Here is a 12,163-nt window from a genome sequence, read left to right as displayed (position 1 = left end):
GAACAAATGATGTGGCCCTGACCAAGTAACACCAGAACGTCTGAAGTATGCTAGCCTAAGAATCTCAGTGCTACTTGCTATGTGTTTTTCTGGATTGTTAATGCATGGCATACCTGACTCTATGCTATCTGTTTCATTAGTGCCAGCAGTCAAAGACAAAACTGGTAAAATACCCAGCATGGAAAATGACAGGCTAATTGCCCTGGCTAGCATACTCTCAAACCTATTAGAACGAGTTATTTTGGATAGGCTTCAAGAGTGCATAATAAACACCGACAATCAATTTGGTTTTCAAATTAAACATGGCACAGATTTGATAAGGATTTAGCATTATTGGTATTTGCATCAAACCGTGCAAACCAGATGGGGGATGAGTATATCTGCACCCTTCCTTATGACCAATGGGGTCTGACAAGGTGGAACACTGTCACCTGTTCTTTTCAATTTGTATATGGATGATCTTTCTAAAAAAAGTGAAAGAGGGACTCTGAATTTTAGTGCTGTGGAATTTTAGTGCTGGATTACAGCAACTGATTAGAGTCTGCTCAAGCTATGGTGTGCAGTATGACATTATTTCGATATTAGTTTTTTTTTTATTTTGGCTGTATTAATGCCAGCGGCATATATTTTGCCAAAGGTGTGTATTGGGGGAATTCCTATAAGAATTCCTAAAGTTCCTATAATACATGTATAATACACTGTGTACACACAATAGCTACACTCAGGACCTTAACGACAAAAATGTCCACATTAAAACTGCAATATTTGATCCCAGTGCCATTAAAGCATTAAATCATGAATTCAATGATATTATGCTTTCATTCCTGAGCCCTGGCTTCACAATTTAACAATATTTTTTATATTTTCCACCAGATGGCGCCATTTTTCTCGTGTTTAGCCTATGGAGCAAATACATTCTTTTCCCCTATATTCTGTTTGCTGAATAGAATAGAGCACTGCAGGAAAACTGAATAAATGATGCGGCTAAAATTGTGTGTGTGTGTGTTTGTAAAAACAAACTGGCATTTAAAGGGTTAATATCCTGAAACTGAATGAATATATAGTTATGATCAATACTGATGTTGGTTAAAAAAATTAACTAAGTGAAAGTGGAAAATAACGTTACTGTATATGTCATGTATACTATTTTTAGTGTATACTGTTTATTCTATATTGTGTGTATTGTATACTGTACATTGTATATTATTATTGTAAATCGTGTTGTGTAAATCTGATGTTTATTGTAAATTGGTATATGTCTCGTCACTGTCATGACTGATATGTTGCTCGGAACTGCACACAAGACATTCACCCACTGTTGCACTTGTGTATATGGGCGTGTGACAAAAAATTTATTTGATTTTTGATTTGACATTCATATATAATTTTATTAATGCTGTGTTTTGACGTGGACATTTTTGTCAATGTTCTTTTCGGTTTTCTTTGCAAAGATTGCGTTTAAAAAAAAGCATCGCGAGCATTAATATTCATGAGCCACGCCTTCACCATAGTAAGATCCGTAAATCAGTGGGCGGGGCATGCAGTGACGTAGCCGTTTCCTTTATCCGGTCCAGCCTTGCAGCGCTCTCACTCACCGCTCGTTCTCTATGCGCAGCCGGTAGAGCAGAGGACGGAGGTGCCATTTTGCGACTACTTCTCTAAAGTAAGTGTTTCCCCTACATTACATAACCCTTTCTTGACATGTACGCTTAGATTGGAGTGTTGTTGCACGATTAAATGGGTTAAATAATTAAAATTGATCTTGCTTTTAGGCATATGTCATTTGAGAGCGCCAGGCCGCTGACCTCTCCACATAACCACATGATAAGAGATAGAGGACAATGCATGATAATTAATACTTCATCGTTCGTTTTAGACATTTATGAGAAAATGCATGGTTATAAATGCCAGCTCATGTGTTCAATGCATAACCAGTGTCCATTCTTCATTCAGTCCCACCATGTATCCGACAACACTGACCCAGCTCTCCCGGGGGAACCCCTTCAGCGCCCCGTTATTCACGCTACAGAAGGCGGATGAGCCCGAATCACACACCGCCGTACAGAAGCGCACGTTTGCAGCCGCCGCTGTAGCCGGTAAGAGACCAATAATACCTACTTGTAATGTTTAATTAAGATTTTAAAGAGACAAATACTTTTAAACAGCTTTATTTGGCTTCAGTGCAACATGAAAGACCTTTAACTTCACATTTTCCCCTTAAATATGTTGTATTAATGCTTAACATGGATGTTCCAATGCACAGGATGGTAAATAAATATAATTCCCAGTTAAATAAATAGTCAGAAATAATGCTAGTTGTTTGACTATTTAGTACACTGCGAACTAGTCCTTAGCAAGCTGTATTGTAGATGTCCTGTGATATTTTTAGGCTCCCTTTTAAAAAGCCCTGCATATGTAATTCATGTTTTAGGTGTTTTTTAGCAAATGAATAGTTTAAATAGTGGCTTAACTCTTTTGGGCCTTGTTGATTGCATGGAGGGCAGTGAAGGACAAATTTGGAGGACGTGTTTAAAGTGTTTCTGGTGGAGAATGTGGGATCACTCAACCGTTTTAATGCATTATAGTTGTGAATACTTAAATTAAGTGTGTTTAATGTTTTTGAGACAATGTTGTTTATTTAAAGCGTCCTATCCAGCACATGACCCGTGTGTGTGTACTGCACCTCTCAATGAGGTGTGATCTGATTGGCTGTTTTCGGAATGTGTCCAGATCCAATATCATGTGTCCTGCACTTGCCCCACATCTAGTCATAAATTTTAATGCATGTTATATTTGTCTCTCTCTATTTGAATGGGGTATACGTTTGTTAAATTTTAAAATAATGTTGCTTTTTTTTTTAAACGTTCCTTTTATTTAATATGCATATTCATCTCTTTATCTGTTTGTTAGGGTGAATATTGAGTTTGTCTGTAAACAGATGATTTGTCAGTCTGTTTTGAGTAGCAAAGTTTGAGTAAAAATAGCTTTGAAGTGTTTCATGTTCTCCGTAAGCAAATTTTTTTTATTAAACTAGTTTTTGTTATTACAGTTAAATGTGAAGTGTGTGATTTCTGCGATACTAGTGGCACCAAACACAATTTAAAATCTATTTGTCAAACATACGGAAGCCAATGTTATAGCCAATTTTACAACTTCGTTGCAATGACGACGAAACGGCATAATCCCGCAAAAAAACGGTAATTTAATTTTTTTAGCTCTTTATTTGACAATAATGCATGTGGTTTTATAAAATTGTAAGCTTCACATTTCTGCCTGTAAACGCTCCAAATATTGGCCACATTCACTTCCATTGTAAGTGCCTCACTGTAACCTCCATTTTTGTGAAATTCATCAAATTAGCGAATATATATATATGACAAGGTTTTCTAGTTTAGGATTGACACATGAGGTCGACCGATAAATAAGGTGATGGGAAAGGCCGATAACTGATTAATCAGCTGATTCGTTTTTAAAATGTAATTAAAGAATGTAAAAATAAATAAAATTTGTATTCATTCTTTATTATGGCGGGCAAAGACGAAGAGTTCAAAATTAATAAAATTCCAGATACACTTTTTTTTTTTTTTTTTAAACCAAAACGCTAATAATAACTAGAAAAATGTAAGATTTGGTACATAACGCAGGACTTTTTAAGTATAAACAATCCCGAAACACACCGGAGACTCTTATTTTGAAATTAGTAAATGATGAAAAAACTATCGGCAACTATTGATAAATATTTTCAGATAAATGATTGTTCCAAAAGGCAACTATCGGCACCGATTAATCGGTAAACCCGATATATCGGTCTATCTCTAACCGATACATGAAGAAGCATTGTAAAGATAACAAGCAGTCATTAATAATATTTACTTTTAAGCTAGAGCATTGATTGTTACATGTTTGAATTGAGTACAAAAAATTTTTTTGGGGTCGTAATCAACATAATTCCACAAATGCTGTTGATTCCGCTTTACTTGTATTGAACCAATATTTCTGTAAGGTTTTTCAAAATTTCTGGGCCTTAACAACCACATAGCAACTGCCTAGCAACCTCCCAGAACAAGCTATAATATCACTATAGATAGAAACTTCAACCTTGAGGCTTTTGAACCCATTTTAAACTAGGAATGTGCGAGACTAGTCGACTAAACGCTTCTTAACTGTCGACGCTGGAAATACGAGTCGGTTAATATTTTCCCCCCATCGCTTTTTTGATTCAGTGAATGCGTGTCCTGTTATGCGTTTAATGTTCAATAATGATAACGCAAGGCCAGCACGTCACATATAAATGCCCCTTTTTATTGGAATTTAGTGTCAGATTTGGAATAGATTAATATTTTAAATGGGCCGCACAAATTTCTTTTTAACCGTTTTTTGAAGGTTGGTTCCTTTTTATGGTGCGTTCACATACAATGCGAAGATATTTTTCACCTCGCATTGCTCGTGCGATTTTGACTGCTGGATTATAAATTTGTGTTTAACGCAAACCTGCGAGTATTCCCCCTTTTCTTCCGTAAAAGGACAGGAGGAGGGGCTTCTACGAGTTGGTTCATAATAAAGTACAACCAATAGCTGGAATCAAGTAGACGCGCATATTTTCAGAACTTTCCGGGTTGTCCAACTTCCTCGCTCACGTTCCTCCAAGCGATGTCTTTTGTCGTCCGGTCTCTGTACGTGTATGACGTTGTGTCATACAATTCCGGGTGCCCACACACCGCTACAACAAATGTATACATTTTTCCAGATTTCTTCTGCTACTACGTCAGTAGACATCCAGACAATCTCAATGCTGATAGGCTTTTGCGACAACGTGTCATTTGAATGAAGCGATCGCGCGTGTTCGAGTCGTCATTTGTGCCGCCCGGCGCGAATTCGCTTCTATTCGCTTCGTCTTTGTATGTGATTACGCCGCGCGAAACGCTCGCTTTGCGTTGTATGTGAACGCACCATTAGACTAGTCGACTAGTCGTCTTCAAAATTTCCATTTAAACGTCAGTGAAATTAGGCGTTTGGCACATCCAAGGTTTTGTCAAGCCTAAATTCAAATGTTTATTTTCTAGTTATTTTTGCAGTTCTTTTTGGGGTCAGTGTGGCAGAAATTAAGGTCACACTTTAAAGCCATGTGTGCTGCTTTTCCACTAACCTCCGAACAAACCACTCAGACTTTTTGGATGAACATGATTCCATGTTTCTCCTCAGAGGGAGACAGCTGTGAGTTTGGCTCACAGAAATACTTCATCCTCTGTGGCTTTGGAGGAATTCTGAGCTGTGGCACCACACACACGGCTGTGGTGCCCCTCGACCTGGTCAAGTGCCGAATGCAGGTCTGTGTGTGTGTGTGCTGGAGTCACCTGAGTATGTGTGTTTGTGTGATCTGACCCCGGTGCACCCCCTCATCAGCATGTTAAGTGTCGTGTTTGTGACGCATGAGCATGTGTGTGTGTTCCGTGTTCCCCACGACACAGAATCGGCCGATAGCTGTGAGTTCGGCTCAGGAAAATACTACGTCCTCTGCGGGTTTGGGGGCATCTTGAGTTGTGGTATTACGCACACGGCCGTTGTACCACTCGACTTGGTGAAGTGCCGTCTCCAGGTCTGTAGTCACCTCCCCCTCATCATCATTTGTATTAGATGACATCCGTGGCGAAGGTCACTAACATTTTCGGGAAGCTCGATGTGACCTGACTAACAATCTAACCACTTAATTTCTGGTCAATCAGCTGCTTCTAATTGGTAACAGAGTTGCAAAATCATTTCAACAAGATTCTGTGACACTCTGCCACTGATGTTATCCAGGTGAATATTTTGCAATTTTAACTTTTGGTTTATCCAGCATGCAAATACAATTTTTTTTTAAGTGAAACCATTAACCGTGTTCCTTCATATCCAAGCAGTTCCTGGTGAAGAATATCTGTGATGTAATTAATGGCCATTGCAATAATGGAAATGTTGTGTTTAGGTGGACCCAGCTAAATACAAGAGCATCTTCAATGGTTTCTCAGTCACGATCCGAGAGGATGGCATGCGTGGGTTGGCTAAGGGTTGGGCGCCCACCTTCATCGGTTACTCCATGCAGGGACTCTGCAAGTTCGGCTTATATGAAGTTTTCAAAGTCCTGTACGGAGATATGCTAGGAGAGGTGAGTTGTAGGGCTGAAAATAACCATTTTGATGATCTAATTTTAAAATATTTTCTTTTTCCTACTGTTGTTGTATTAAAATCATGGTGTTCCTTGTCTTGCCCAATGTTCTCATACAACTGTTTAATAAATTAGCATAGTGAGTTCTCCGGACTTCCATATTAGAAACATTATAAATGATTTGCAAAACCATTCTTGCATAAATGTTTTTTTAATTCTTCGAAAAACCATTCTTGTCACGTTCTTCCTAAAACTGTTCTTGCCATTCTCAAAAGAATGGTTTTAAGAACAATTTGAGGCATTCTTGCGTATCTTTTCACAGACTTCGTAAAACCATTCTTGCGCAACTTTAGCAGACTTCGTAAAACCATTCTTGCGCAACTTTAGCAGACTTCGTAAAACCATTCTTGCGCAACTTTAGCAGACTTCGTAAAACCATTCTTGCGCAACTTTAGCAGACTTCGTAAAACCATTCTTGCGCTAACTTTAGCAGACTTCGTAAAACCATTCTTGCGCAACTTTAGCAGACTTCGTAAAACCATTCTTACGCAACTTTAGCAGACTTCAGTAAAACCATTCTTAGCGCAACTTTAGCAGACTTCGTAAAACCATTCTTGCGCAACTTTAGCAGACTTCGTAAAACCATTCTTGCGCAACTTTAGCAGACTTCGTAAAACCATTCTTGCGCAACTTTAGCAGACTTCGTAAAACCATTCTTGCGCAACTTTAGCAGACTTCGTAAAACCATTCTTGCGCAACTTTAGCAGACTTCGTAAAACCATTCTTGCGCTAACTTTAGCAGACTTCGTAAAACCATTCTTGCGCAACTTTAGCAGACTTCAGTAAAACCATTCTTAGCGCAACTTTAGCAGACTTCAGTAAAACCATTCTTGCGCAACTTTAGCAGACTTCGTAAAACCATTCTTGCGCAACTTTAGCAGACTTCAGTAAAACCATTCTTGCGCAACTTTAGCAGACTTCAGTAAAACCATTCTTACGCTAACTTTAGCAGACTTCGTAAAACCATTCTTGCGCAACTTTAGCAGACTTCGTAAAACCATTCTTGCGCAACTTTAGCAGACTTCGTAAAACCATTCTTGCGCAACTTTAGCAGACTTCGTAAAACCATTCTTGCGCAACTTTAGCAGACTTCGTAAAACCATTCTTGCGCAACTTTAGCAGACTTCGTAAAACCATTCTTGCGCAACTTTAGCAGACTTCGTAAAACCATTCTTGCGCAACTTTAGCAGACTTCGTAAAACCATTCTTGCAAAACTTTTGCAGTCTTGATATAATAATTTTTGCACAACCTTTCGCAGACTTTGTAAAACCATTTTGCGCAACTTTAGCAGACTTTGTAAAACCATTCTTGCGCGTAACTTTAGCAGACTTTGTAAAACCATTCTTGCGCGTAACTTTAGCAGACTTTGTAAAACCATTCTTGCGCGTAACTTTAGCAGACTTTGTAAAACCATTCTTGCGCGTAACTTTAGCAGACTTTGTAAAACCATTCTTGCGCGAACTTTAGCAGACTTTGTAAAACCATTCTTGCGCGTAACTTTAGCAGACTTCGTAAAACCTTTCTTTGTGTAAAATGTTGCATTAAATTCAGTGCAGCATTTAAAAAGAAAATCTATTTGACACATTTGTTCTGTTTCACAATTAAAGCCAAAAGTTTAATAGAACAGAAAGTTTATTCTGTGGGCTTTATTAGCAGGACGAATTTTCTTGTGTAACTTTTCGGAGTCTTCGTAAAACCATTTTTTTGCATATATTGTTGCGTTCAATACAGTGCAACAATTTACAAAATAAAAGTTTTGTGAGCAATTTGACACATTCGCTCCGTTTAATGAATGGAAGTCAAATGTTTCATAAATGAGCATGATACATGTTTTTAGGAATGCTATGAAGGCAAACATGAGTATGAGAATATGCATTTGGGCTGTGCCGATACAATCATATATTGATGTATTGCAATACTTTTACTCAATACAACAATAGTTTAATAATCTGTCAATTAGAAATTGCTCTTGAGTACAACTCTGTAAAATGATTTAAAGTCTTTATCCAGTAATGCCATGGAAATTCATTGGTCAATTCAAAAGATGTGGCAACCCTGAGGTATCTGTTAGCCATGATGCTCATGTGAGCTTCCTGTTCACTAACAGGAAAAAGCATACATGTGGAGAACCTCGCTGTATCTGGCTGCCTCTGCCAGCGCAGAGTTCTTCGCAGATGTGGCTCTGGCTCCTATGGAGGCATGTAAAGTGCGTATCCAAACGCAACCCGGCTACGCCAACACCTTGAGAGAGTGCGCCCCCAAGATGTACGCCGAGGAAGGACTCTGGGCGTGAGTATCCTGGACTTTGAACCTCTTCTAATACTGGGTTATAAAGAAAAAGCTTGTGAGGTCAACACGTTCCTTAGATCCACCTCTAGGGAGTGTCTCCGGTCTGGTTCTGTTCTCTCTTTGGGAGCAGCAGGATCATTCCAGAGGTTTCCCAGCAGCTTTTGCGGCTGTACAGTTGGAGGTGCTTGAGTCATTGATGTGTGAGATCAGTCTACCTGCTTACCCAGCATCTTCTCTGCCCTGATCCTTCACAGGACGACACCAGGGCAGAAAAGCTGGGAAGCGGACAAACTACGAAAGGCACATTTTGATAACAAGCAATTGTGTTTGGTCTTTTGAAGTACAACCAGATTGAAGACTTAATGAAACTGTTGTTGAAACCTCTGTCAGGTTCTACAAAGGTGTGGTTCCTCTTTGGATGAGACAGATCCCCTACACCATGATGAAGTTTGCCTGCTTCGAGCGCACAGTTGAATTGCTTTACAAATACGTGGTGCCCAAACCCCGCAGCGAATGCTCCAAATCCGAACAGCTGGTCGTCACTTTCATCGCTGGTTATATCGGTAAGGCTTATTACAATTATTCAATTTAGAAATATTTGGTACCATTTAACTATTAAGATCATAATGGGTTTTATTAACCATTTAAACTATTGTTCTGTTTGTTTCAGGAAAGAGGCCTAATGTTTAATTTAACGGTGCATTTTCTTAGTACTTCCAAAGCAGAACATATTAACTGTTCGTAAACCATTCTTGTGTAACTTTTTGCACTCTTCTCGCGTAAATGACGCGATCAGTTCAATGCAACAATTTACGAAGAATAGTTTTACGAACAATTTGACACATAAGTGCTAACTGAATAACCAAAAAGCATGTTCTTAGGACTTCCATGGCTAAAAGAATGTGGAAGTTGGTTGTAAAACCATTTTTGCGTAAATAGTTGCAATGAATTCAATGCATACGTTTACGAATGTGGAAATTGTTCGTAAAACCATTCTTGAGAAAGTGGTCTCATTCAATGCAACAAATTACCAATGTGTTATTTCTTTGTAAAACCATTTTTGGGTAAATGGTTCCAATAAATGTAATGCAACAGTTTACAAATGTAAATGCAGTCATTTATGAATGACATAAATGGTCGCATTCAATGCAACAAATTATGGATGCCTAAATTGTTCTTTTAACCACTTTCAACTATTTTTCAATACAATGCAACCGTTTCAAATGGTGTAAATGGTCACATTGTTCATAAAACTCTTGCATATATTGTGGCATTCAATGCACCAATTTACAAAATAGTTTACGAACAATTTGACCTTTTTTCTGCTCTCGTTTAGTGGTTGAAGCCACATGTTGAATAAATTAGGACTTCCATACCAAGTTTAACGTGTAGTTGAAGGGGAAAACATGTTGAGCCAAACATTTAACTTCACGGCTATATTTGCACGTCACTTTTACAGATCTGTGGGGGGTTTTTATGCCAGCGTTCAGTTTCATCCATGTTTTTTTTTTTTTTTGTCTCCGTAGCTGGTGTGTTCTGCGCCATCGTGTCTCACCCCGCTGACTCTGTCGTCTCCGTGTTGAACAAAGAGAAGGGAAGCACAGCCGCGCAAGTGCTCAAGAGACTCGGACCTAAAGGTGACTTTAAATTGTCTTTTAGAAGGTGTGAATGGCACTGTATGAGTTTTACAACATTCTAATGTCACTTATAGCGAATAGAAATAACTTTGTAAATCTCGCATGGCTATTTTTTTAGTCAACACGTTCCTTAGATCCACCTCTAGGGAGTGCCTCCGGTCTGGTTCTGTTCTCTCTTTGGGAGCAGCAGGATCATTCCGGAGGTTTCCCAGCAGCTTTTGGCTGTACAGTTGGAGGTGCTTGAGTCATTGGCGTGTGAGATCAGTCTACCTGCTTACCCAGCATCCTCTCTGCCCTGATCCTTCACAGGACGACACCAGGGCAGAACAGCTGGGGAGCGGACAAACTATTTAAATAAAGCATTGAACCAAAAGAGTCTGAGTTACAGCGAGTTTAAGGTCCAAACCTTCTTTATTAACCTTTTAAATGGAAATGTTGTGTTTCTCCAGGTGTATGGAAGGGTTTGGTCGCCCGTATCATCATGATCGGTACCCTGACCGCCTTACAGTGGTTCATCTACGACTCTGTGAAGGTGTACTTTCGTATGCCACGCCCACCTCCCCCCGAGATGCCCGAGTCCCTCAAGAAGAAGCTCGGCCTCACAGAGTAGATCGCTCGAACGATCTCCCTCCTCCATTAAAGTCCCGTCGACACGCGACTCTGTTTTGTGTATTTAAGTCTGTACTGAGCACTGCTCACCCCTGCCCCGCCCACCTCTGACATCACGATGCTGCAGGGGTCACCGGTCCCCTTCGCGGGCGAGTTCTATTATATATATATATATATTAAGGTTTGTGAAATGAATGAATTCCATCTAGTTTTAACCGTGTTTCTTTTGTCAGTAGTACAATAAACAATCTACCTGGATATTAAACAAAAGAAGCAACCTGTTTATTTTCAAAAAGTTGTCATTTTTCACACTTATGTTGTTCCAAACCCATGTGACTTTCTTCCGTGGAGCACACAAGGTATCGTTAGGCGGAATGTTTGGGATTGAGGGACTTTATTTAATTTTATAGATAATAGATGCAATGAAAGTGAATGGTGACTGACGCCATCAGTTTCTAATATTCTGCCAACTACTAAGAGAAAATCATACAGGTTTGGAACAACATCAGGGTAAGTAAATGATGCCTGTAATGAACTATTACTTTAACTTTCTTTTGAACTCTACTGCAGATGTTCTGTAGACTAGTAGAGTTGTGCAATCACACGATGTTATTCAACCAACATGCATTAATCTGCTCCCATTGGTTTGTCAAGTTAAATAATAAAAGTTCTATAAATATTTCCATGTTTTTTGTCATTGCATGTAGTGCTTCCATTGTTCAGTGAATAGCAGGGTACATGCATTAAAATAAACCTTATGTTCAAGGAATCATTAATGCAAAAATGTCAATTCTGTCTTAAATTTACTTCAACAATAGATAGTCACAGCTGTGCTGTATCACAAGCACTTTTGACATTTGAATTAGTTCACGATATAAATTTATGCATATCAACAATTACATTTTCTCTAGCTAAAATGCTCAATTTTTTCCATTTAGTGAAAGCAGACATTTTATAAATCAGTGATTTAAATTTGCACTAGTATTAATTAAAAATGACATTACTTGTGAACAAACCCATTCTTGATTTGTAAGATGTAATTTCAATTACCAGAATTAAAACATTTTTTTAATCTAAATGCATTTTCATTAGTACAATTCTACAATAAACTGTCATTCACCCCTGTTTAAAACACTATAACAAATGTCTTAAATTATTAGTACGTACATAAGAAATTATTTTTTATATCTATTACATTTGTTAATATAGTGCAAATATCCATGTCTTGTTGCAACAAGTGAATTACAACTAGTAAAATGTTTGATTTTTAAAGTGTTTTACTATTGCGCAATGTTAATGTCAAATATCTATAATGTGATTGTAACTAATAAGCCTTTACCAATAACTGTAATTACTCTTCAATTTATTGGTAACTGAAATCCATTTAATATATCTGAAAGATAAAAGCTTGCATGTTACGGATAT

At 38.4% G+C, this 12,163-nt stretch overlaps 1 protein-coding gene and 2 non-coding genes across 4 annotated transcripts; all 3 read left to right on the top strand.

Annotated features, from left to right (window-relative positions):
- Positions 1-1,529: 1,529 nt before the first annotated feature.
- LOC127638573 (phosphate carrier protein, mitochondrial-like) lies at positions 1,530-11,419 on the top strand. Of its 2 annotated transcripts, none has more exons than XM_052120151.1 (8): positions 1,530-1,663; positions 1,954-2,096; positions 5,469-5,596; positions 5,963-6,142; positions 8,311-8,492; positions 8,883-9,055; positions 10,019-10,129; positions 10,579-11,419. In XM_052120151.1, the coding sequence occupies exons 2-8, from the start codon at positions 1,961-1,963 to the stop codon at positions 10,737-10,739; spliced, it is 1,071 nt and encodes a 356-aa protein (XP_051976111.1). In that variant the 5' UTR covers positions 1,530-1,663; positions 1,954-1,960; the 3' UTR covers positions 10,740-11,419. The 2 variants fall into 2 exon arrangements, with proteins under 2 accessions (XP_051976111.1, XP_051976112.1); XM_052120152.1 differs by lacking the exon at positions 5,469-5,596 and adding an exon at positions 5,203-5,327.
- Positions 8,556-8,783, top strand: LOC127638661 (small nucleolar RNA SNORA53). The gene has a single exon (XR_007969890.1). It is a non-coding gene; the product is annotated as a small nucleolar RNA SNORA53 (small nucleolar RNA).
- Positions 10,250-10,475, top strand: LOC127638660 (small nucleolar RNA SNORA53). Its single transcript, XR_007969889.1, has one exon. It is a non-coding gene; the product is annotated as a small nucleolar RNA SNORA53 (small nucleolar RNA).
- Positions 11,420-12,163: the final 744 nt, after the last annotated feature.

Source organism: Xyrauchen texanus, chromosome 46, assembly GCF_025860055.1.
Source record: "Xyrauchen texanus isolate HMW12.3.18 chromosome 46, RBS_HiC_50CHRs, whole genome shotgun sequence".
Taxonomy (NCBI): Eukaryota; Metazoa; Chordata; class Actinopteri; order Cypriniformes; family Catostomidae; genus Xyrauchen; species Xyrauchen texanus.
The sequence above is the reverse complement of the archived record's forward strand: the minus strand, read 5'-3'. Positions and strand labels throughout refer to the sequence as shown.

Coding starts and splice junctions, on each gene's coding strand:
- LOC127638573 (XM_052120151.1), top strand. CDS start 1,961: ATGTATCCGACAACACTGACCCAGCTCTCCCGGGGGAACCCCTTCAGC. Junction 8,493..8,882: donor GCCGAGGAAGGACTCTGGGC/GTGAGTATCCTG, acceptor AACCTCTGTCAG/GTTCTACAAAGGTGTGGTTC. Junction 9,056..10,018: donor TTTCATCGCTGGTTATATCG/GTAAGGCTTATT, acceptor TTGTCTCCGTAG/CTGGTGTGTTCTGCGCCATC.